Genomic DNA, 24,663 nt, shown 5'->3' on the forward strand with positions numbered 1-24,663 from the left:
AAGAGGATCCAGGTAATTCGGCTCTAATCCCCACCCTCCATTGCCATTTAAGCCTCTTGATGGCTTTTAGTATTCTTGCTCTTCCTACTTTTCTTAGAACATGAAGCTTGAAGTTATGTCAGAATGATGTCACCTGAAATCGAGAACTCCATTTTTTTGGACCAGGCCCTTCTGTAACATGGAAAATCAGTTTGTACTTGCTCAGGACGCCACTGAGTAAATTAAGCCAACTTCTCTAACACCAAGAATTACTATTGAGCAATGGCAATAATAGCAACAAGTGGCAGAAGAGTGAAACAGCCTCTTCTTGCCCTGGAGAAATAGTATAGAAATCTAGGAGAAGTTCATTAGTCTGAAAGTGTCTTGGTTCTGGAGAGAAATAAAAGTCATGCTAGCTCTCTGCCCATGTTTCTCTTTTTTTTCTACCCATAGACTATGGAGGAATGTGGCAAAGCTCTGGTCTGTCTTCTTCTGGAGGTGAATGCAGATCTCCAAGAGTGCCACAACACCTGGAACAAATATTTCATCAGGCAAGTCCCTGAAGGAAATTTTTCCTTCATTCCCAGCTTTGGCCAATTGGTCGCAAACTGCTTCTTCAAATGTTTATGTAGCTTCTAAGGCAGGGGTGTCAAACTCAATTTCATTGAGGGCTGCATCAGCATTGTGGTTGCCCTCGAGGGGCCGGGTGGGTACGGCCTACTGGGTGGTCATAGATGGAGTGGGTGTGGCCTATTGGGTGTGCATGGCCAGCTCTACATCGTTCGTGTCAAGGGTGCCTGTGGGAGCCTGGGCAGGAGTGGGACAGATCTGAGGGTCTCTGGCAGAAGGGGGTGGGACCGGGGCAAGCGCCAAGGCATGATCCATTTCTTCATTCCTCACAAAGGGTGACACCTCTCCAGCATGCACCCAGGGGGCGGGGCTGACACGGCAGGGGCTGGTTCCTCGCTGTTTCTAGACGGCCTTGTGGAGCTAAGACTGAATGTGTTTCAGCATAGATGGCCACCACAAAATTGTACATTGGCTCCCGGCCGGCCTGGGCCAGGGCCAAGGCAGCGGGGACCGTTCCCTCACTGTTTCCAGGATGGCTTCGCGGGTCACATGAAACCACTTCGTGGGCCGCATCCGGCCCCCGGGCCTTTTGTTTGACATGTCTGTTCTAAGGCCACAGAAAGTTGCTATCAAAGTGAGTGGCTGAATCCAGATCACAGAAGTGATAAGAAAACAAGCTTAGCAAGTACAAAATTCCATTCTAATGATATGGTTGCTTGCTAGTTCTTCCCAGAGGATCTGGCACGCTGTGTACTTCGGTTATTTAAATGAATGCACATTTTAATACATGTGCCTGTTGGGCTTAAAGAAAAGAAGAAATAATAAAACTGGTTAGATCAGACCTCTGTGCAGTATTTACTGTACTAGAAATTTTCTTGTGGTTGGTTAGAGACTTTTGTCATTGTATTTCCCTGCTCAGCAACTATTCTTTTGTGGGTGGATTATTTTAATTGAGAAGACAAGCCTCTAGGTCTCTTCTTATCCTCCCAAATAGGCTTGTCAGCAAGTCAAAGTTTCAACTTCCTGGTTGTCTTTCTTGTTGCCAATTATGAGAATTCAGCTAACAATACTGAGAATGCTGGTTCTGGGTTGCCTCTGGGCTGTTATAGTAACTAATCTGTTATATGTGGATGCATCAATTAAATTAGTGCTGTTAGTTTTAAATACGTGAGCAGTTCGGAAATAAACCTCCGTTTGGTTATCAATGACAGACACTCGCAGATACAGAATTTTTATTATACGCATTAGAAAACTACAACATTGCATTACTTTTCATAACGTCTTACAAGGTTTGAAATTCCTTAGTAGTAGTCGCTCAGCGCCACATCTGAGCTATGGGGAGGGTGATCAAAAACATCGCAGATACAGAACTTTTATTATACACATTAGAAAGCTATAACATTACATTACTTTTCGACATAATCGCCATTCAAATTGAGGTGCTTGTCATAACGTCTTACAAGGATTGAAATTCCTTAGTAGTAGTCACTCAGCACCAAATCTATAGGAGAGTTAATCAAAAACATCCCAACGCAACTGCTTCAAAAGTTCTTGGGTGCGTCTAGTGGTGTGCAGGCAAGCATTATTGTGAACCAACATCACACCGGAAGTGGTACCATAGAAAATCCTGCCAAATGTGAAGATGCCAAAGGAGTACTGCTAGTGAAGTTCATGGAGCATGGTTCGACCATCAATTCAGATATCTACTGTGAAATGTTACGAAAACTCAGACGAGCCATCCATAGCAAGCGTCGGGGTATGCTGACTTTTGGTGTGGCGTTGATATAATGTGTATAATAAAAGTTCTGTATCTGCGAGTGTCTGTCACTGATAACCAAACGGAGGTTTATTTCCGAACTGCTTTCGTACATAATGATAAACCTAGCAAATAAAACCCATGAACAAATTTCTGATCGTGTCTTTCTCCTTCTTCCTCCAATACAGCACCATGAGACTAGATCTCTTCTCAATTGCATATCTTAAAATGCAGGAACTGGTGAGTAGTTGTTCCACTGCTTTGTGTCAAAGAGGACCTCAGGCTTATATCCTATAGCAAATTCAGAAGATACTGGGGTAAATGACTAGTGGAAGAATAATCCAATTACTTTAGAATTTCTAAGGCAGCTTTCTTCAATAGTGATGCCGTGCGGACTTACAGAATTCTCAGCAATGGTTATATATTGGCTGGAGAATTCTAGAAGCTAAGTCTATATATCTGGAGTACACCCGGAGTGAGGAAAAGAACAGGAACTCGTCTTTGAATTAGCCACTCTAATCAGTAGTGAGGATTCATCAGTTTCACTTTGATGATGAAACTAGTTCCTGAGCCAGTTTTTGCAGATTTCTACTCAGGACCGACTAGTGGTATCTTTCTGATTCAGTTTCAGTGTATCAACCCAAAATGTGTGCAGTCCAAAAACCTGATCCATTATACTTTTTTTTAATGCTTCTGCAGGTTTCTCGTTATGTCAAAGAGCAGCTGAGCAAGATTGACAGCGGCATGTCCCAATTAACAGCAGAGAGCCTTTTCCAACTTTATCTCAGCATGAAGGAGTTCTATCGCATGAAGGATTTTGTGTGCAGCAGGTGTTTATCTCTGCAGAGAGCAACACTTGGCTTTCAGTCTTTAGGCTGTTTTATACATTATGGTGGTTGTTTTGAGATTACTCTTATAATGTATTGTTATCACTGAATCATCAGTGCCAAAACTAGGGCCTGATTTGTGTGCTTCACTAAAAAAATGTGGTTTGTTTGGGTTTGAGTTAGCATGAGTTGCAAGCCCAGTTTAAGCATAGTGTGCTGTATAGATTAATTATGATTCATTTGGTAAAATACTGTTAAACAAGCAAAAGCTTAGCATGTTGTGTGAACTCTTCTGTAGATGAATTGCTGACTGTTTATAACCAATGACGGTTTGTTGAGACAGGTTTGTGATTGGTCACCACAACAAAAATATCCTCTATAATAAAACTAAGTCGAATGTTTGGGAAATAAGAAAGACTAGTTCCTCATGAGATTTCAAGCCACTTCTGTTTTGTATTTCCAGGGATACCCCTCTTGCATTGACTGGTTTCCACCTATGGTTTAAAGAAGCCATTCCCTTGTGGCTACAGAAGACCTACACAATAGCTCTAGAAAGGACCCAAAGAGCCATCCAAGTGGACCAGGTAATCCCACCCAGAAAGGAAAGCATTGCTCAATTGTTTTTATTTCCCTGTTTTTACTGGATAAGGTGTTTCTACTTTCATACACTTAATTGTTGATGTATAATATGTAGCACTTTCATATCAGCCCCTGATACTACCATCACTTAATTTTGTTTGTGGATTAACAAATGAAAGTTGTGAATTACATTGTGTGTATATTTCTTTGCAAATAAGCAGGTATCTTAATGTGAATTATTTGCTAACATATCTTAATCCAGTCTGACACCTGTGGTTGGCAATTATGGAATTATCTGAATCTGAGTAATTATCCAGCAATGAATTCAGCAATTTGAGCTTACATCAGATCCATGTAAGATTCATTGAGCTTATATCAGGTCCCTTGAACTAGTTGCTGTCTTCACACAGGTGGCACAGGCTAATAATTTTATAATGCTTTCACAATGCCTGTGTTGTTCAGATAAAGACACACTGCTACTTTGGTTAAGAGTATGGATGTTCATTCTTATGAGATATTTTTTAAAAAAATATTGTTTAACTCAGATAATTCTCAATGGTTGTTTCTATACTTTTATCTTGGGGGTTTTCAAATGACAAAAGAAAAGATGACATGTGGTTTAATACAATATACTGTATATTAGTGGAAGGTAAAAAAGCGTAGAGAGAAATCTTAAGATCCTGGAAAAAAGACAAAATGCACAACTTTAACAATGGGCAGTGCAGGATATAAGAAAGAGACAGAAATAATGAATCAGAAATGGCCAACATTTTCTAGAATATCTTGAAAATTTATTTCCTTGATCTTTTTCCTGCCATTGAAACCCACTGAACAGAAAACAAATGGTACTGGCTTCAGGCTAGGACACTTTGGGATCTACAACTGCCTCCAACACACTTCCACAACACCATTTTGGGAGTTCTTACTACTCATGAAAATACCGTAGGAGGTATCCCTGGATCCCAGAATGCTTTTCCCATGAACATACTGGAGGCCTTTGCAGCAGAGATGTTACCCTTTCAGGCATCTCTGCACAGAATTGCTATGCAACATTTCTAAAAACAAAACAAAACACTCCAAAAGTCTGATTGTTCCAGACTTACTCCAGATGTACCGAGCAAATTGTAGATATGATGTTCTGGGTCAAGTAATTGGAAGAAGGGAAATTCGGGTGTTAAAATCCCATTGTCTGTCTAGGATATTCAGGGTCCAATAAAGCTCCAATCGAAGCCAAAAGCTCATCCTGTAACATTCCAGATTAAATTCTGACCCTAATAATCTGATGTTGCTCCCTTTCTCTGGTTTCATTTCTGTTCAGTTGACACCACTGGGAGACCTGAATAAACACAGTACATCCATTGTTGACCTATCCACTTGTTATGCTCAGATGGTGAAGACCTGGCAACAGCTGGATTGGCCTGATCCTGAGGAGGCCTTTATGATCATGGTGAAATTTGTCGAGGTATGTGCAGAATAAGGAAGCTCAGATCATTCTAATCTGTGCCAGAAGTCACCTCTATCTCACTGTTTATTAATCTGCAATGGTTTAAAGAAAAATCAGTGTAAAAATCACACTGGAAAGTTGCAGATTGTACAAATACAATATGCCATACAACTTTTAAAGCAATGTGGATAAATGAGATCACCTTGAAAATTTTAAGGCTGAAGACTATATGGGAAGTTGAAAAGATTACTGTAAGTGTGACCAGTTCTGTGTCAAATTCATGTCTTTCCTATTGGTCAAGACCCTTCCATGAGAGAATGTGCAGTTTGATCCAGATGGAGATAAATTCATCCATGAGTGAGAGGATGAACTTGCCTGCACTTAAGGAGGCAGTGGTGGTCCCTTCCTTTAGAAACCATCACTGGGTCCAATGATATTGGACAATTATCAGCCTGTCTTCAGTAGGAGGAAGGTGGTTGGATTGAAGGTACAGAAGGCTCTGGACCATGTGGATTATCTGTATCCCTTTCTGTCAGGTTTCAAATCTGGTTATAGTGCTGAAACATCATTGATACTGCTTGTGGATTATCCCTGGCAAGATTGAATTATAGTAGTTGGTAGCAGTACAACCAGTGCTTTTTTTCTAAAAAAAAAAAAAAAGGTGCCGGAAGTCACACACGTCATATAACCCGCCTTGCCTACCCTACAAGGTTCCATCCAAAAAAGGTGCCGGAACTCCGTTCTGGGCGTTCTATGAGAAAAAAAGCCCTGAGTACAACCATTTTGACTGTCCTTTAACTGTGTTCAACTTTCAGTACTATCAATCATGGTATCCTTCTTCATTGGCTCAAGGGGCGGGAACATTGCGGTGATTCTTTCTTTCAAGTCACTTGCAATTAGCATTGGAGGGAGAGGTTTTGGTCCAAAGCCTCTGCTTTGTGGGATTCCTCAGGCAGTACTCGTTTCCCCCCTATTTAACACTTACATGAAGCTGCTGCGTGAGATCCTCCATTGGCACAGGATTAGTTTGCTGATGATGCCTAGATATAGATCTCTACCCCTGACTGATCACCTGAGACCACTAAGATTATTTCTCTGTGTTTGGAAGCTGTGGGAATTGGAAGAGGAGAACAGGTTTAGGCTCAATGTAGCGAAGCCTAATGGTTGTGGGTTTTAGATCTGGGTACTTGAGGTCTGGGTACTTGCCATCATTGTTTCTGGATGGGGTGGAATTGGTTGCAATTGGAGCAACTTCTGTACTCTCAGCGTGTGTGAAGAACAGATTAAATCTGTGATTAGGAGTGTCTTTGCGGAAATCCAGTCTGTGTGCCAATTGTACCTCTTCCTAGATTGGGAGGCCTTGTTCATGGTCACTTACACCTTAGTCATCTCTTCTCCAAATTACTGCAATATGCTGTACATAGGGTTTGCTTTTGAAAATGTCTTGGAATTTGCAGCTGCTCCTGAATACAATGGCAGAAGTAGTTATGGGTGNAATTGTATTATTCTACTGAATATTATGATTGTGCTCGAAATCTTCTATAATACTAATAATAAGTTTTCCTTCCAGGGACCATGTATTGCACAGGGAAGAGATAATTGGAATTATGTTTAATTAAAGACTCTTAATATATTCAGGGAATGTGCCAATCAAGCAATGACAAAAGGTTATGTTATTTGTCCTTCACTTTGTTTCCTTTTTCATTGAAGAACAAAAGGCAAATTTGTTTTCTTAGAGAAAAAAAAAGACTGTGCAGTTGCAGCATTAGAAGATTAGAACCTCTGAATTCAGGACCTGTTACATTCCAGTTGTATGACTCAGTCATCACTGAGGTTTCCTTACAGAACAGTCACTGATGCTTCCTTACAAAAGAATCAACTGTGCTTGATTACATTGTACATTGTAGGGACCAAAGACAGTCACGTGTCCTTGGAGGATGCAGCGAAGCCCACCTACTGCGTTGACTGATCAGTAACAGTTTTCTCTTTTCTGACTTCTTAGGACACGTGTAAACTTGCTCTGATGTACTGTCAGATGATCAAAGGAAGGGCAGAGGCATTGTCTTCCAATCAAAGTGACGCAGGACAAGCAGCAAACAGGGTAAGTGGTAGAGCCAGATTTGGGCTACGAGAAACGAGGTTGAACACAAGGACTGACCTGATTCTACCTTCCTCCCATCCTCCAGCTCTGTGTTGTGGTGAACAACATTGAGCAGCTCCGGATGATGATCCTGAAGTTGCCCAATCAGCTGAACTGGGCATGCTTGGAACAGAACGCCGGACCTGTCATTACCCCCGAGCAGATCCAGCACACGCTGCATCATCAGCTTCAGGCTTCTATTTCCTGCCTCAACAATGAGATCCGAAGAGTGGTGCAGACTCTGGGAATCAAAGTAACCTCACAGGCTCAGTCTTCCTCTTTTCCTCCAGCAGCATTAAAGGGTCAGGGGAAGTCCGTGACTAGAACGGTGAAAGTCCAGTGGCAAAGTGTCATTCCACATTTGTTTGGTCTGCTTCCTATAAGGAACCACTGGCTCTTCAGAGACAAAACTCACTGAGTTTTTATGCCTCTGAGAAGTGGGGGTCAGTGCTATTGGAATGACAGACAGTGGAAAAAACACGAATGCCAAAACCAAAGGCACTTGTGTAAAAAAGAAAACAGCAGGGTTGCTTTATTTTGGGGAATTACTGGCCAGAGCTGGTCATTTGTTAGCATTTTCTGCATGTTAAATGTTCAAGGAGCCAGTCAGCCACTGATGCCCTTTCCTACCTTACTCCATTCCCTCCTTTACCCATAACAGATCTTTAGGCTTTACACTACAGGTAGTCCTTGACTTATAACCATTTGTTTAGTGACCGTTTGAAGTTGCAACGGCGCTGAGAAAAGTGACTCATGACCATAGATCACACTTATGACCGTTGCAGCAACCCCAGGGTCACGTGATCAAAATTTGGGTGCTTAGCGACCGGCATATATTTATGGCGATTGCACTATTCTGGAGTCACGTGATCCCCCTTTGTAACTTTTCCAGCTGCCATCTGACAAGCAAAGTCAGTGGGGGAAGGCAGATTCGCCTAATGACCGCATGATTCATTTAACAGCTGCAGTGATTTGCTTAACAAACTATGGCAAAAAAGGCATAAAATGGGGGCAAAACTCACTTAAAAACCGCCTTGCTTAGCAACAGAAATTTTGGGCTCAGCTGTGATTGTAATTCGAGGACTATCTGTACTAGAATGTTTCATACAAGTTGCTGAATCCCCCAGCCTGTTGTACATGAAATTCAATCCTACAGAAGAAATTCTGTCTGTAATGGTATATGTGATGTGTGACAATGGCATTGGACAGAACAGAGAGAAAACTCATATCTTCTATCTTAAACGTTCAAGGAGTTTAAATGTGTAAAATACGAATGGCCCAGCTTTAGATTGTTCCCACAAAAATCTCTAAGATGCAGTATGGAATGCCTGAAATGATGTAGATATGAATGGCCTAGAACAGGGGTAGGCAACCTTGGCTCTTTTATGACTCGTGGACTTCAACTCCCAGAATTCCTGAGCCAGCAGGGAATTGGGAATTGAAGTCCACGAATCATAAAAGAGCCAAGGTTGCCTACCCCTGGCCTAGAACTTTTAATATTTATACAATATTGTGTTTCCCCTTAATGGCATTAAAAGCATGTGGGTTTTCTTTCTTTCTTTCTTTCTTTCTTTCTTTCTTTCTTTCTTTCTTTCTTTCTTTCTTTCTTTCTTTCTTTCTTTCTTTCTTTCTTTCTTTCTTTCTTTCTTTCTTTCTTTCTTTTTTTTGACAGATGGATGCTAGAATTGCCCAACACATCCAGGAACTGTCTGTTTGCAGTGACGCTGATAACCCAGAGGATGTGAGTATTTAATTGCTCGCTAAATATTGTAGGTATCACTTTTTTCCTCTTGGTTTGTTCCTATATTAACTATTTTGGGGTAATTCACAAAAAGCCATAACCGTAACCAATATGCTACTCACATCTGTATCTATTTCTCTGTTCTTTCTCTCTCCATAAAATATTATTATTGTTAAGATATCCCATATTTTCCCTCTTTTATCTTCCTGGCTTTCAATTAGGTTACATATGGGGGAGAATTTGGTAAGGCACTGATAAGAATCCAGACTTGGGGAAACCTATATATTCCACATGAGTTTGTGAAAAGGAGTTATACAGTGTTCTACACTGCAACCATTTAAAAATGGTTTAAAAATATTTGTTGGAAATTTCCACAAAATTCTATAGACTTTTATAACAGGATAATTGCACAATAAATATCTCGATCTGAAAGCATCCTGGATGAATTTGGGTCAGTAATCAGCATATAATCAACTTAAAATGTTATCCTGGTGATGATGTACTTTGTATTTCTTCTGTCATGTTCCTTGAAAGTTTCATATGTAATAATTTAGTTTCATAGCTGATAAATGTTATTTCCCGTCACTTAATTTTTGTAGCTCTTTTTCTGCCTCTTCTAGTGCATCACACCTTTAATGAGATTCTTGGAGTATGAGCTTCAGTATCTAAACATGAACCTTGTCCAGGAAAATTTTAACAGGTAAAGCAGGATGCTGGCATGCTGAGAATCTTTTATTCAACTACATAAAAAGCAGTGTGTAGTTGCCCAACTATTGCTGAACTTCTGCTCCAATCAGCCACAGACAACATGGTAGTGTTAAGGAATGATGAGAGCTACATTCCAGCAATACAAACAGAACCACATGTTATGTGTTCCTAGACTAAAAGGATTTCACATAAGGAGGAAAATGGCTTTTGCAGAGATGTTTTGTCATGTTATGAATTAGGGATCATAGTTGGCACTAGCTAGGGCATCTGCAGAAGGAAGAGCAAGGCTCTTGTCTCTCTTAAACCACAGTTTGGTGTAATTGATCTACTATTCAAAAATAACAAAAGGAAGGGAGAAGGAAAGCATCTGAACAAGCCATAACAATTGAGGTCATCCAACCGAAGAAAGAGCCAGTTTGTGGAAATCAGGGTAAAGCACAAGAGGAATAGGATCAAAGGACAAGAGGGGAAAAAAGAGAACTCTGATTTCTAAATTGATAGATAGTACATTAGGAAATCATTGGTAGGATCCAAAAACCATCCTAGACGAAGAAGGCATTAACTGTGTTTATTTAGGACACGGTGGCCATTCTCCACGTTCTGATGTTCCCTTCTTTATCTATGCATCCTTGTCTCTGGGGCTTTTTAGGATGCGATGGGCATGAGAAACAAAATTAGGCAAAAGGAAAAGGACATAGCGCTTCCTTGAGTCGAGACCAGCTCTTGGTGACCCCCTTAGCAACAATACCAATGTCTTTGGATGCATGTGTTTCTTTTCCTTTTGTTTCTCTGGTTCCTCCTTCTAATCTAAGTTTACCACGTCAGTCACCCAGAATTGTTGGGAGTTGGGCATACTTTAAATTCAATAAAGTCTTTAACTAAATAAAACAGTGCTTTTGAATTCTTCTGTGTAAATTCTCAGTGGAACCTAAAGCCATGGTATGTCTTAATGGTGTCCTATTGAAAGGGACAAGTACTAACCAAGTCTAGCCCTGTTTGGTTTTCTGAGACGAGCAAAAGTTGGCTAGGTACTCGCATTTGCTGTGAATGGAATACAGGAAAAGAGAAGTATAAATATTGTAAATGGTTAAAACAAAGTACTGGCATCTTATTTTGTCCTTTGAATATTAATGTCCCTTTTCTGTGATTACTTTTCCTCTGGGTTTAGAATAACTGATGCTCTTTCATGACCCACTAAATATCTGCATGTTTTATTTTTAATATCAGTCTATTTGGTTGTCTTATGTTGTCCTCCTATGGAATATTTCTTAAACCTCTATGAATTAGAAACTTGATAAACTGTTGGTTTGCTGCCTTATCTTTCTTAGTATCCATTTGCCCCCAATTAATCCTTCTTGAGATCCTCTGTGTGTGTGTGTGTGTGTGTGTGTGTGTGTGTGTGTGTTAGAATATAGGTGGATCAATGGGTGTGAATTAGGGAGGAGGGATATAATTTAATTACTGTAGTTTTTTTTTTAATGCAAACTTTTGATATCACGTGTTTGAATCAATGCACACTGAAATTTAGCTATCTTTCCAAAGTGATTCTCTAAATTTTGCAAGGCGATTTATTTATGAAAATGTTACGCAGAAATGAGAACACTGGTTGCAAAATCTGCCCCCCTTAGATAAAACTGCAAACCAAAGTCATGCGTTTGAAGAAATGCATCCTGCCAAAATGATACATTTCTCAACACAAAATGAAGAAAATAGCTCAAATAGAGTGGGATAAAAGGAACTTTAAAATGCAATGAAGATAAAACAGTGAAGACAGATCTTTAAACATTAGAAATGGAGAAAAAGTTAAATTTATAATCCACTCATCCTTAATTTGAGCAGCTTCGGTCCGGCTCCAGAGTCAAATGTACTAGGCTTTGCTGAGCCTTAGTAAAAATGCCTTGTCTAGCAATCTGTTGTACAACTCTACTTCTTTTGGTTCTTCCCAAACAGTCTTCTGGAGCTTCTGTGGAATCACACCTTGGACTTGCTAAAAGACGCTACAAAACACCAAGTTGGAAAATTGGACTACTTTAGGAAATTCCAATTTGCCCTCCAGGTACTTAAGGGTGTAAAGTGAAACCAAGGAGGAAGGGCATGACTTATGCTGTGCCCAAGTGTCCTGCTGCTTTCTCTCTTTTTCTCCATCTCTCCCACAGAGCTTGGAACTTTGCTTTTATGGAGAAGGCTGTGGACTATCCAAAGAGGCCCTTCACACACCAGCTTTTATAGTAAGCTACTGCAACCCTTGCTACCTATTGGGATTCCATGCCAGCCTGTGATCCCGGTAGTTGAGTCTGGGGAATCAGAGGAGGAGGAGGAGGAGGGGCCTGGAGAGCCATCAGAGTCGGAGGGAGGCTCTGATGCGCTGCAGGACTTACAAACTAATGAAGAGGCTGGTCCTTCCACTCGTGATCAAGCTGAGAGCCAGCTGTGCTGGGAAGCTGAGTCGGATTCAGAGGAAGCACAGCTGGAAGACCTCAGAGACGCTCATAAACATAGACAGGCCACACGAGTAGGACAGAGGGAGGCAATGGGGCAACTCCAGGGAAGGAGGAGAAAGCAGTGAGAAGCCACGCCTTGGGGGCTGCATAACAAAAAGGGAATGTGTGGGCAGGGCTGGTTGCTGGAGGCAACTGTTTGCAAAGAACTTCAGTGTCAAGAGATCATGGTGTGTTTATTTTGCCTGTGACTCGTGCTCCGTTTTGCTTTTGGACAAGGTCTCCATTGGAAAAGTGTTCTGTTGCTTTTGTTTTTCTGGGACAATTATCAGGTCTGTAACTCAAATAAAAAGGGTTTATTTTCCAGTCTACTGTTAAAAGAGGGGTTGTCTTTGTGAAGTAACAAGGACGCACGTAGGTTGGGACAGAACACTACCCTTATAACAAGCCTGTACAACTTGCAAAGGAGAAAGAGCCACATCGATAGATTTAAAATCTTTCTGGCCCCCAAACAGTGGTGGGATTCAGCCGGTTCGCACCACTTCGGTAGAATCAGTAGCTAATTTTTTTTTATTGCCCAGGCCCAGAATGGACTTCTGGAAGCAGCACCCACACAGAGAACTGGTTGTTCACATATTTGAATCCCACCACTGCCCCCAAAGTAATGCGGTAGCTAGCATGCCGATCAGCTGTTCGGTGGCTTAGTGAAACGGGCAACCCTGGAACTGGCAGCAGTGGTGAGACTTCGAGGCATTCTGCAGTGTGCCTTTCAAGCCAGCAACAGTGGTGGTGGTGAATTTATTACTTTTTTAAAAAAATGCCAATGAGCCATATGGGACTGCTTGGCTGACCACATGTTGTACAGGCCTGCTTTACAGAAAAACGTCTGAGCAATAAGCACTCTAAGCATGCACAAACATTGGGCTTTACATATCTAAATACATTTAAAAAAACAATAGCACATAACCTACGTTTTCTATCCATTCCTGCATCAACCTACCTTTGCATACAAAACCCCTGCATGAACATCCCATATGTTCCCTGCTGACTCACATAACATTAGCGCGTAAGGACCACAAATACTGCATCTGTTAGCCAAACATAAACAGGTTTTTTTTTTTTTAAAAAAAATGCAGATTATGACTTACGCAAAAGTTGCCCACCTGTGTTGTGGTATCATATGTGCTGCCCTGTCAGAATATTCATCCTGTTCAAACTATGGATCTAGTTCACATGTGAAGTGGAAGGAAAGCTTTTGTGCGTTTTGAAGATGCCACTTCACTTTAAATAGTGTTAAGCCAGCGGTAAACTTTTGTGAATGGAGCAGGGAGGTCATTTGTACTGTTCTCCTGTAGCTCTTGATTGAAATTATCAAAATCACTGGGTGAAAGTATTCACTTCACTCTGACGTTAAACATAAATGTGCTGATAAAATGGCTCTAGATCAGGGGGTCCCAAACTCTTCAGCTCATTGACCTCTTCATGAAGTTTCAGATTGTTCATCAAACCCCCAAAGATTTATTATATGAAAATAATTTAATAAACTCTACTTTAACTAATAGGGTACCTGTCTGGTATAGTAGCTATGATATCAGGGTGGAGACTGGGAGATTGTAAGTTCTAGTCCAGCCTTAGGCATGAAGCCAGCTGGGTGACCTTGGGCCAGTCATTCTATCTCAGCCCTAGGAAGAAGGAATTACTAAAAGCACTATGCATTCAACTGTAATTTTGTGTGTGGCCTGACATTGGACAAACAAGATCACCGTGTCAAAAGTGTCTAGTGTAGCAACACTTCCTATCTGGGAAAGCTTCCATTTTTATTTCTCTCTCTTACTCATGTATTAATTATTTTATTCATAGTCTGGTGTTTCTGCTGAAACTCATTTCTCTCATAGGCTCTGGAGAAAGAGTTGGATCTTTGCTCCTCCACCAGCAGAAAACTTATTGAAAAGTATTTCAGTGCTCGAATCCAGCAGCAGGTGAGGCCGATTCTAGCTCCTGTTTAATAATATGATAATAGCAATAGTAATAGCACTTAGATTTACAGCACTCTCTGAGCTGTTTACAGAGTCAGTATATTGCCCCTAACAATTTGGGTCCTCATTTTCCTGACCTTGGAAGGATGGGAGGCCGAGTCAACCTTGAGCCGATCAGGATCGAACTCCTGGTATGTGGGCAGAGTTAGTCTGCAATATTCCATTCTAACCACTGCACCATTATAGATCCTTTTTATTTGTTCCTTCCTTTTGCTCATCTTAATTGAGTTCAGTTGTTGATACAGCCATGACTATTGACTTACAGCACGGTAAACAATCTTTTGATAAATGGGGCAGCACTTACTTTTTTTTAAGAAAGTGGGAGGACCGCACTTATAGAAACTGGGGCAGGAGTTGTTGCTTTCTCTGGGTTTGGTAAGGTAGGCTGGGAGTAGTTTGTTTTTTAAACATGTTGAAAATTCTTGTAGAGTTTATACATTAGTTGTTATTGATGTCTTACCTTTAACTGATGGTAAGCCATACCTCCAATTTTCAGAATAATGTGCAGCAGACTTGCACATGAGCACAGACAAAAGTTAAGGTAACCACAACTGATGTTGGAACTTCAGGCTGATTTACAGCTTCAAATTTGAAGTGTTAGAATTGGACAGAATCACCAAGGGCCAGAGCTGGTATTTGAAATTTCCATGAGAATTTTTTTTTCTTTTAGTAGAATTGTATTGTTTCCTATTCAACTTAGTATGCTGAAGCATTACAATCAGAGTGATAAAAATTCTGCCATGATACTGGTGGAAACAATTTGGGCATTTTGGTCCTGCCATATTTCACAGTGAAGAAAATATTAACATTGAACAAAGTCCACTAGCACAGGGGTCCCCAACCCCCCGGTCCGTGGACCATACCGGGCCGCAGCATGCCAGCAACCGGTTCACATAAACAAGCAAAGCCCCATCCGTGGGATACAGACAGCACACAGAACCACGTCCCCTCCGGTCCGTGGAAAAACCTCTCTCCATGGAACCGGTCCCTGGTGCCCAAAAGGTTGGGGACCTCTGCAATGGCATACATTTTCCTACCCTTATTAGTTTAAGTTTAGGGGGGGAAACTATGTAAAATTATATGAAAGTGGTGATTGTTATGTTAGAAAATATCTTATCAGGAAGACATGTTTAACAAGACTGTCAACAAAATGAAATTTATTTGCAATTTAAAAATTGTTATTGGGCAGTTTATGTTAACATGTAAATTAAGAGAAGATGCACACATTTTCAAATATATATGAAAAAACTGCATTTTTTCTGAAATTAGTTGCATAGATCAGAAGAAACTACTATCAAACAGTATTTACAGTCTGAGATACAGCAGTGGTTCAGGCTTCTTAAAATTTGATCACTATATTTAAAAATCACAGTCTGTTTGATTTTTAAAAAGACCCACATGATCAGTGGCAAATGTTAAATATTTTTGTAGAAAATACATTAAATTTTTATTACTATTCAGGATGGAATTAAAATCTACCCACCACTGTTGATAATGGTCTGAAAGAAAAACATGCACAAATTGCTATATAGAAAAGGAAAAATACTTATTTAAGCAAAATGAAGTTTGGACAATGTGACCTTCCAGATATCAGATTCCCTCATCATAGTCCGTACTGGCTATAAATAATGGATGCTGGAATTTAATCCTTTGATAGTCAGCTAGCCTGAGAGGAATTAAGCCATCCAATGATCAATCATTTTAATATGGGAAATTATGCAGTTTAATTATTTTGTACATTATTTAGGAACAGGTAATATGAGTTATAAAACTGTCCAATGCAATGGTATCAGACTTTCTGATTTTGGATAGATGGTTTATCTTCTGGCTTCCTTAATACTTTGGCCTTTTTATCTTTGACAGCACATCATCATTTTCCCTGACAGTTTTTCTCGTTGTTCTTCTCTTAGGAAGAGGCCACTCCTGAAAAATATGGTGCTGTGACTATCAAAGCTTTTTACCGTCACTCAGAACAAAAACTGTACGTTGAAGTACTCAATGCGGTTAATCTTCTTCCCATGGACTCAAATGGTAAGAGAACTTTTGGGCTAAATTGCTGAATAATTTGAGATATATTGTTAGCCTCATTAGTGTGGGTAATGAAATTGATCCTCGCCTGCACTGTTGAGTTTAGAGATACACTTATTTAGCATATTGCTGTTTAGTTTTGAGTGTAGCCACCTATTGATATGTATGGACAGACTTGATTCAAATGGAGCTGATTTTACTGTCGAATCTAGCCACAGGTCAAGAATTCGAAGACAGCAAAACTAGCTTTGAATTTTTTAGGATCACGTTAATCTGTTCTGCAGAGAATACCCCCACTCAGTCTAGACCATATATTTTATGAATGAACTATCACAGCCTTCTGTACTGTTATGTTTTTTTTGTATAGAAATAATTTAAAAAATGGTTATTACAAGGGTGCATGTGTGGTGGAGGTTGGTATACTATTGCTAGGTTTTTTGTCAGTGTCAAGTTGCACGGCATATTGCTCTGTGCAAACACATACTGTAGATTGTCTCCTCTGCTGTGGCATTCTAGCCAACAAGGAGCTGGATATGTGAGCCATTGTCAGAGCACAAATGCAGTATTTTACCTTTCCCAATAAAATCAATATCGGAGAAAACCAAGGAAAGTTTTAAAAATGAATGTTCAGCACGTTCCTATCTCAGCCAATCTTAGCCACTAAAAATCAAAGGCAGTTCTATCTATCTGATAAGCCACCTCCAACATTATATTTCTTAATTGTAGATGGGTCTATTCTAAGGATGTCAATACACACAGTTAGGGAAAGATGCCAAGATGTCAAAAGTCCTGTTGGTGCCTTCTTAAATGGAGAAAAGAATAGGCTGCCTGCATTTCATTCAGCTCTCCAGAAGAGGAGGATGTTGACTGAGTGCTGCTGAAACTCTGCAAATAGTGCATTTCTGGCTGTGCTTGTCTTTTTAAAAAGCTGCTATGAATCACACTGCTCCAGGAGCTTGGAATAATAATAATAATAATAATGAAAAAGATCAAAAGGGGGAAAAAGATCATGAAGGAAAAGAGGATTCGTTTATTTGAAAATACAAAGTTGAATTTAAGAATGATCAGAGTTTAGCAATACAGCACATACAACTTTCCCCAACTTCACATTATCCAGATATCTTGGCACTGCAATGAAGATAATTTGCCCTGGCATAGTAGAAGATAGGAAATTGCAGTTCTCAATATTTGGGGAGCATCAGGTTGTGAAGGTCTGGAATGTACGTAACGTTCAGGACTGTCATTATTAGTTAACAGGAGTGAGAAAGAACTTCCCCGATCCTTGATTTAGATGTTAGAGGATTGTTGCATATCAACAGACAGCCCTACGCAAGAGTGACCAATAGAATGACTCAGAAAACAGTAGTTCCATCTACTCCATATCATACAGGAAAGGACTGGAGAAGAAAGTGATACTTGATATCTGCAGATCCCTCACATCCTGTCATAAACTGTTTCAACTTCTCCCCTCAGAGTGCCACTATAGGGCATTGCATGCCAAAACAACTAGACACAAAGACAGTTTTTCCCTCCCATGCCATCACTCTGCTAAAATATAGTTCCCATAGCACTATCTATGCCTACAGATATCTAACCATATCTACCGGTATTATCCTTCTCTTCTTTCCTATTACCTACTCCTATTGATTGCTTATGACTATAACTTTGTTGGTTGTGTCTTATAATTTATGATTGTATCTTATGATTTATGATTTATCACTTGTTGCTTGTATGTATACTGAAAGCGTATGCTCCAGAAACAAATTCCTTGGTTATCCAATCATATTTGACCAATAAAGAACTATTCCATTCCATTGAACTCAGTTTACAAACATTCTAATAAAACTGAACAATATAAGAACTTTACCTCTGTCCTAACCTTGTGTATTACAACATGTTGAATACTAAGTGAATGTGCCTTACTTTGGAGGCTTTTTTGAGAAACAAATGTTCATGACAGATGAATAGGTTTTGCATTATTGTTCTGTTATTTATTCTACACCTTCTCCTCCCCCCAATATAGGCTTAAGTGACCCCTTCATCCAACTCACTCTGGAGCCACATCATGAGTTCCCTGAGATTGCAACACGGACAACTGAGTGCATAAAGAACAATCTCCACCCTCTGTTTGATGAAGACTTTGAGTTGTATGTATGAAGAGCCACTCCTCTTTCCTGTACTATAGCCATCTTCCAAGATTACACAGCTATCCTACTTAGAACATGAATTTAATATGCTCCTCATCTTCCTTTGGGTGACATGTTGTAGATATCACAGTTGTACTGTAAGAAAACTGCCTATGAGGTTGAGCTCTGTTCCCCACTGGGGGTGGAGGTGGTGATAATATACTAAGTTGTCCTATTTCTATTTGAAGACTTGCGGTATCATGATTTCACCATTGGCATATTGTTTTCCCTACAGTTTGGTTCCTCCAGAAAAATGTCAGCAAGATGGAGCATGTCTGCTGCTTACAGTGTTTGACTATGACACCTTGGGAAAAAATGACCTGGAAGGAGAAGCTTTCCTCCCACTCTGCAGGGTCTTGGGACTGAATGAGCCTGAAGAGTCAATCAACCCATCCAGAGTACCACAGATCCGTTTATCCTTAACTCATCCGGGAACTGCTGGTAACTATCTCTCTCATCCTTCATGCTATCCTCTGGAACGAAAACATTCTGGTTAACAATCCATCTCAAACAGGATCAAAAAACAATTTTATTTATTCTGTTGCACAAACCAGGCTATTAATAAGTCAGAATATTCATTATATTATTTATGTTTTGCTACAAAAAGAGAGAGAAGGCTGTGAATTAAAATAGAAGTGATTATAATTGTAGCATGCTAAATTGAGGAATTAATTCATTAGTCATTTTAATCTAGCTGGTGGCTCTTCTACCTTTGTCAAGCAATGGTATAGATTTGCATGAAATATCTTTTGTTCTGAAACTTCCATAAAAAAAATTGGGTAAAGTAAATGCCCTTCTACAATTATATAGGATGCTACATTTATAACACTATAAAATGTAGAATAGCAATTGAAGATGTACATTATCAAAAAAGAAGAAATATCAGATGAATTTCTTGCCCACAAACATCTTACTGTACCACTTCTCTCAAGTAATTGTGAAAGTGGAAAAGAAACTGGCTGTAATATTTTAATATACTTCCAGATTTTTTTAATACCACTAAATGTTGAAATACTGAAATATTGAAAAGTGACATAGCATCAAGAGCCACACGTGTTTTGCATGTTCTGAGTAACCTTTTGCAATGATGAGATGAAACCTTAGAAAAGTTTGCCCTATAATGTCTTTAAAGAAGGTAGAGTTAAGAAAATTCTATTGGCCTGCTTTTAATCTGTTTTACTGAAAATGGACTATTTGCTCTACCTGGATCTTGTTCTTGTTCCATCCACAGGGAAATTACATGCAATTCTCTTTTCGTTAATGGGTTAAAACCTGATTTAAGCTTTGCATTATTAAACTGAGAGTGGATATTTTCTGAAGATTTCAGTAGATACCAGGTTTTAAATTCTTAGCACACCATGGGCTTGGAAAGATAAGCCGATTACCTATTGCCTCAGCAATTGCAGAAACAGTTTTGCCTTCTTTAGCAGCAGATAAAGTGATTTCCCATTGGTAGGGATCGGGATTTCATCTCTCCCTGATTCCTCTGGCCATGCTTTGTGAGTCTTGTGCCCACCACCTACTTCTCTTCAATTGCTCTAGGGGGTCAGTTTTGCTGGTCTTTCTATATAATGAGCACATTTTCTTCTGTTGGCTGAGCACTGAAGAAGTGCTGAACAGAGTAGTGTAAGGATGAAGCACATGATGAAATGAAGTGAGGATTAAGGCTTGCACTGGCCTTTAGAGAAAGATAAACTCGGGGCATTTTGCAAAAACGATTCCAAATTGCTGATTACTATATTTTTTTCTTTCTTTCTTAACTCTTTCCTTCTTATCCAAGTGACTGTTACAAGTCCCAGCCTGTATCAGTAATTGCTTTTGAATTTTCTTAAGGTTCATAGAAAAAGTAGAGATTTCCTATGGTTCTTGACTCTATGCATTTTAAGTTCCTTGCACTCAAGACATTAGATTAGCAATTAAATCTCACTTTATCCACCCCTTTAAAAATGTACTTTAAGATTCTCCCAAGATGAAACATGGATTAATTCAAGACTAAAGAGGATCAGAAGAAAATGTTTAGGGCTAGAGGAAGAAACCAAAACACCTTTTTTTTTTTTAAAGAAAACCATGTCTTGTTTGCTATATGTATTATTCACTAATGTCCATTATTTTAATACACATTTTTCCACCACTAAATATTTCTAGTTTTTACTTCTACAGAAGTATTTTCCCCAAATTATACCTCTCAATTTTTGTGATTGATATCCATGTAGCATATATGCTTTCACAAGGAACCTAGCATCCCCAATCAAAACAAATTGCACAAAAGTTATATTACTTTAAAAGACTTTTCCATAGGAAGAAGAAAAAAGCAGGCAAACAGATACAAATAGAAATTTGTAGTGAGTTAGGCATAATACCGAAGGCCAAATTGAGCAATGTTGTCCTTTTGGGATTGCACGGAAGAAGCCAAGTCATTTTTTCACACAGAATCATAGGGCTGGCAGAGACCTTGGAGGTGGTCTTCTCCAACCCAAGGCAGGAAACCGTATAACATTCCAGATAAATGGTTGTCCATTTTTTTCTTGAAAACCTCCAGGAATGGTACACTGACAATTCCGTGAGACAAGCTGTTGCATTGACTAGTTGTTCTCACTGCCAGGAAATTCTTCTGATGAGCTTCCATACATGGCTTCTTGTCCTGCCTAGGGCACTTTGGAAAGTAGACCCCTTTTCCCCCATGACAACCCTTCAAGGTATTGAAAGGGGACTATCATGTCACTCCGAAGTGTTCTCTTCATTAGGGAAGACATACCTAGTTCCCTTAGATGTTCATGGTACAGTTTAGCCTCCAGGCCTTTTTTCATCTTTGTTTCATCTGCCCTTTTTCTAAGGCCTCAGCATCTTTTTATCATGGTATACAATAAAAATTCTGTTGTAAAAGCCTTGCTCAGAAGCATCTAGGCAGCTTCTCTGTTGACAGCTGGGTAATGAACAATGGAACTTTGTTTGGCAGGAAAGTGACTTCGTATTAATTTTCTGAGAAAAGTGTACTATAGTAGTACCGCTATACCTCCATGAAATGCAGATCATCTCTTCCCTCTTAGGCAATGACATCCTGAAGCTCCTGGGGACCCGGAAAGGAGACAAGGAAGCACAAGCCTTTGTGAAGCTACGCAGACAAAGAGCAAAGTATTCCAAGGAGCTGGCATGATGCAGTCAAGCAAAATGGGTTAAAGCACAGGTTGAACCAAGGTACAGCAGAAGTTCTGCTGCCATGGCAACAGCTGATCATACGGGAGTGTAGGAAGCCACGAGGCTCTTGTTCTTCCTCCTGTTGGCTTTGATGCAACAAACCAGACACTGGAGGCTCTTTATCTGTGCAAATTGAAACTGCCGGTTGTGTTTCAATGAACAACTGATGTATTTTCATTCAAGAGACAATAGCAAGGAGCCATCCCACCCAGCCCACTCCCCACTCAATATTCTTTCTTTGCTGCAGGAGTTTGAAAAGTACAAAAAAGAAGGGGAATGTCGAAACCTGCTGCAGGCTGTCCTAAGCTGATCTACGCCCGTCATTATGTGTGCAATGCAGCTCTGCTGGGAAGAACCAGGCTGTTTGAGTAGTGAAGCTTGTGATGAGCCTCTTGTGGACCTTCTGCAGGAAATTTTTACTCTGTGCTCCAGATGGCACGGGAAAGGGGCTCCCGAGGGAAAGAAAATAAACATTTTGGAAGAGGAAAAAAAATGGGTGTGTTATCTATCCTGTTACAGAGTCTGGGACTGCCTTCTGCTTAAGCAGCTTGATTTAAAAAAAACAAACTGAAAAACTGCTGGTAACAGTTCCCAGGTCTCTTTATATCCAGGGTACCGTTTTCATAATTGCAAAGGCAGCTCAGCAAAGTCTGAAAACCCCTGTGGTTGAAAGCAATGGATGAATGAATAATTACTGTACAATCCTCACCTCTACCAACAGTGCCGTTCTTGCTCTAGCTGTAAGCTAGTTTTCTCTTAGGGGATCACTGGGGCTGGAGATGACACGTGTTACAAAAGCAGAATTTCAGAGGATGAGGGCAACAAAATGTCTTTGCTTCTGCAGCACGAAGGAAAAGTCATGCTGCTGTGAATTAGCCTCAGGTAAATAAATTCAGGGGCATGAAAGAAGACAAGTAACGATGTTTCAGAAACATTTCAGTTTTTCAAAGTTGATAATTTTTCTGTGCCAGGACCCGTGTTCCCATGACAATATTACAGCTTCATGCGCTCTTCCTTCTGAGAGGTCCCATTTTCATGCCCCAGTGTCCAAAGTTAAACAAGGTTTCCATAAAAAAAAGAAAATTACTTAATAGGCTTAAGGTTCTCAGCTGTTTTTTTCCCCCTCTCCCATCAGAAACAGCAAGACTACAAAATGATTAAATAAAACTAGGGCACACTGTTTCACCATGTGAGAAAGGAATCAAGGCCTCAGGATTAGGGAAAGAACGGGGGAAGGGGGAGTTCAAAGCCTCATGATGGCTGCTTCAAGTATGTTAAAGCCGTCATACTTCAAAGATTTTTCACAGGATTAGAAAACAGCATTGCATATTTGTAGCCTTAGGTCCACTTCTCTTTATCCTCTCCACAAGAGTGTAGGTGTGGCTACTCAGACCTGAAATGCATTTAAGGGTATTTAAACATTCCTACCTATAATTAAGAGCACATTTTTCACTAGTAAGATTCAGGCAGGTTAAAATGTATTGCTCTAAACCACTTATCTATGAAGTCACGGAAAGGCACTGGAGGCAGATTTGCTTCCAGAAAGACTTGCTGCCTAAATCGCTACAGATGCGACCAGAGCAGATGTTACTATTTTTCTGGGAATTGGCATAGCCTAGCAGGCCTCTTCTGATTCGCAGGCGAGCAGAAGTGTGGAGAGCACAGCTGGGCCTCAGGGTTCATACCGCTTAAGAGTCAACCCCTTACTTGCTAAATCTGCTCCTCATAAATAAATCTGCTTTCAAGCTAAAGTCACAGCTGTGCATTGCAGATGTGCCTTCCATAACTCATATGCTGTGTGAAATGCTTACCTTTAGCTGGTCACCATCCCAAGTTTACTTGTAAATATAACGTGTTCCTGCTACTTACTTTTCTGCCATCAGTAAGACAGTATTTTTGCATCTTTGCCAACTGGGACATCCTTACTTAAAAGTTCAATCAGAATCAATAGCTCTAAAACAAAAGTGTTATCATACTAGGGGTTTTATTTTCCATTTCCTTTTAAAATACAAGACATGTGCCCCATGGGATCATTGTTTCAGAGAGATTTTCTTATCCAAACGAGAAACAGATGACCAAGGGTAGGCAAAAAACCAGTGGGAGCAGCAGCAGCAGCTTCTGATTTCTGCCAGTTTCCCCACTGAGTCTCTTGAGGAAATCTGGCAGAGAGCACCAGAAATCTTTAATCCCTTCCCTACTTAGCAGGCAGATAATGGCTGTTGCTGGGTGGAGGAGGGACTAAGGGACTGTGAGATTGGCTGGGAAACTGTCACAGAATGTTGGAAATGAAGATCATATGACCACAGTAGCAACCAGTAGCATTGAAACAGCCAAAACTTTCCCAAATTTCATTCCCTTAGAAGTCATGGGTCCCAGACTTTGGATGCATTCTGTAAGTAAGCCCATTTGGGATATTTTGGTTCAAGAATTGCCCAAAATGCACCATTTTGCCCACTTAAACATATAATGAATTTTAGTAGGATATAGATGGATTCACTGAATTGCAACCCATTGCATTATCATCTTTGGTCTGGCTTTCACTGCCGCAGACCTATTTCCAGGAGACTTGCCATTACTTACGATATGTGTATATGAAAAGTTAGGAATCTCCCTAGCCTCCATGTGATTCAACTTATGCTTAATATGATTTCATTTCAATTCAGCTGTCTGTTTACCTTGCATAGAGAAATCAGTTTCAGGCTGCTTTGATTTAAACCACCATTCTCAATAATTCGGTGTCCTCCAAAACAATGGTGCATTCCAGATAATTTAAGAATAAATTAAATCATCTGTCAAATATAGTACTGTACCTCTTACTGACTGAAAATGTTATCAATATGTGTAACTGCTATGTCATCTTTAATCAATTACCAATTCCTAAGAAAGACAGCTTTCTAATTCATGAATGCTTAGTTTATGCAGGAGTCTTTACAGGAAAAAACTGTCAAAAATATTTTGAAAAGCCAATTGTTTGATGTCTAAATGAGGAGAAAAATTCTAACGAACAGAAATTTTCCTCAGTCAAAGAAATGATGC

The 24,663-nt window shown here is 40.0% G+C and overlaps 1 protein-coding gene across 1 annotated transcript in view; it reads left to right on the plus strand.

Annotated features, from left to right (window-relative positions):
* Positions 1–22,106, plus strand: part of UNC13D (unc-13 homolog D) — a 44,104-nt gene extending 21,998 nt beyond the window's left edge. Inside the window, exons 15-30 of the mRNA XM_015819062.1 lie at positions 433–530; positions 2,494–2,545; positions 3,005–3,135; positions 3,596–3,716; positions 5,030–5,173; positions 7,158–7,256; positions 7,342–7,548; positions 8,968–9,036; positions 9,657–9,736; positions 11,695–11,800; positions 11,901–11,972; positions 14,078–14,161; positions 16,129–16,249; positions 18,270–18,393; positions 18,668–18,873; positions 21,480–22,106. Coding sequence (XP_015674548.1) covers positions 433–530; positions 2,494–2,545; positions 3,005–3,135; positions 3,596–3,716; positions 5,030–5,173; positions 7,158–7,256; positions 7,342–7,548; positions 8,968–9,036; positions 9,657–9,736; positions 11,695–11,800; positions 11,901–11,972; positions 14,078–14,161; positions 16,129–16,249; positions 18,270–18,393; positions 18,668–18,873; positions 21,480–21,586 — 1,821 coding nt within the window. The 3' untranslated portion in view covers positions 21,587–22,106. The remainder of the gene's footprint in view (positions 1–432; positions 531–2,493; positions 2,546–3,004; positions 3,136–3,595; positions 3,717–5,029; positions 5,174–7,157; positions 7,257–7,341; positions 7,549–8,967; positions 9,037–9,656; positions 9,737–11,694; positions 11,801–11,900; positions 11,973–14,077; positions 14,162–16,128; positions 16,250–18,269; positions 18,394–18,667; positions 18,874–21,479) is intronic.
* The last annotated feature ends 2,557 nt before the right edge of the window (positions 22,107–24,663 follow it).

This window comes from Protobothrops mucrosquamatus, unplaced genomic scaffold (genome assembly GCF_001527695.2).
Source record: "Protobothrops mucrosquamatus isolate PMUCROS unplaced genomic scaffold, P.Mucros_1.0 scaffold_146, whole genome shotgun sequence".
Taxonomy (NCBI): domain Eukaryota; kingdom Metazoa; phylum Chordata; class Lepidosauria; order Squamata; family Viperidae; genus Protobothrops; species Protobothrops mucrosquamatus.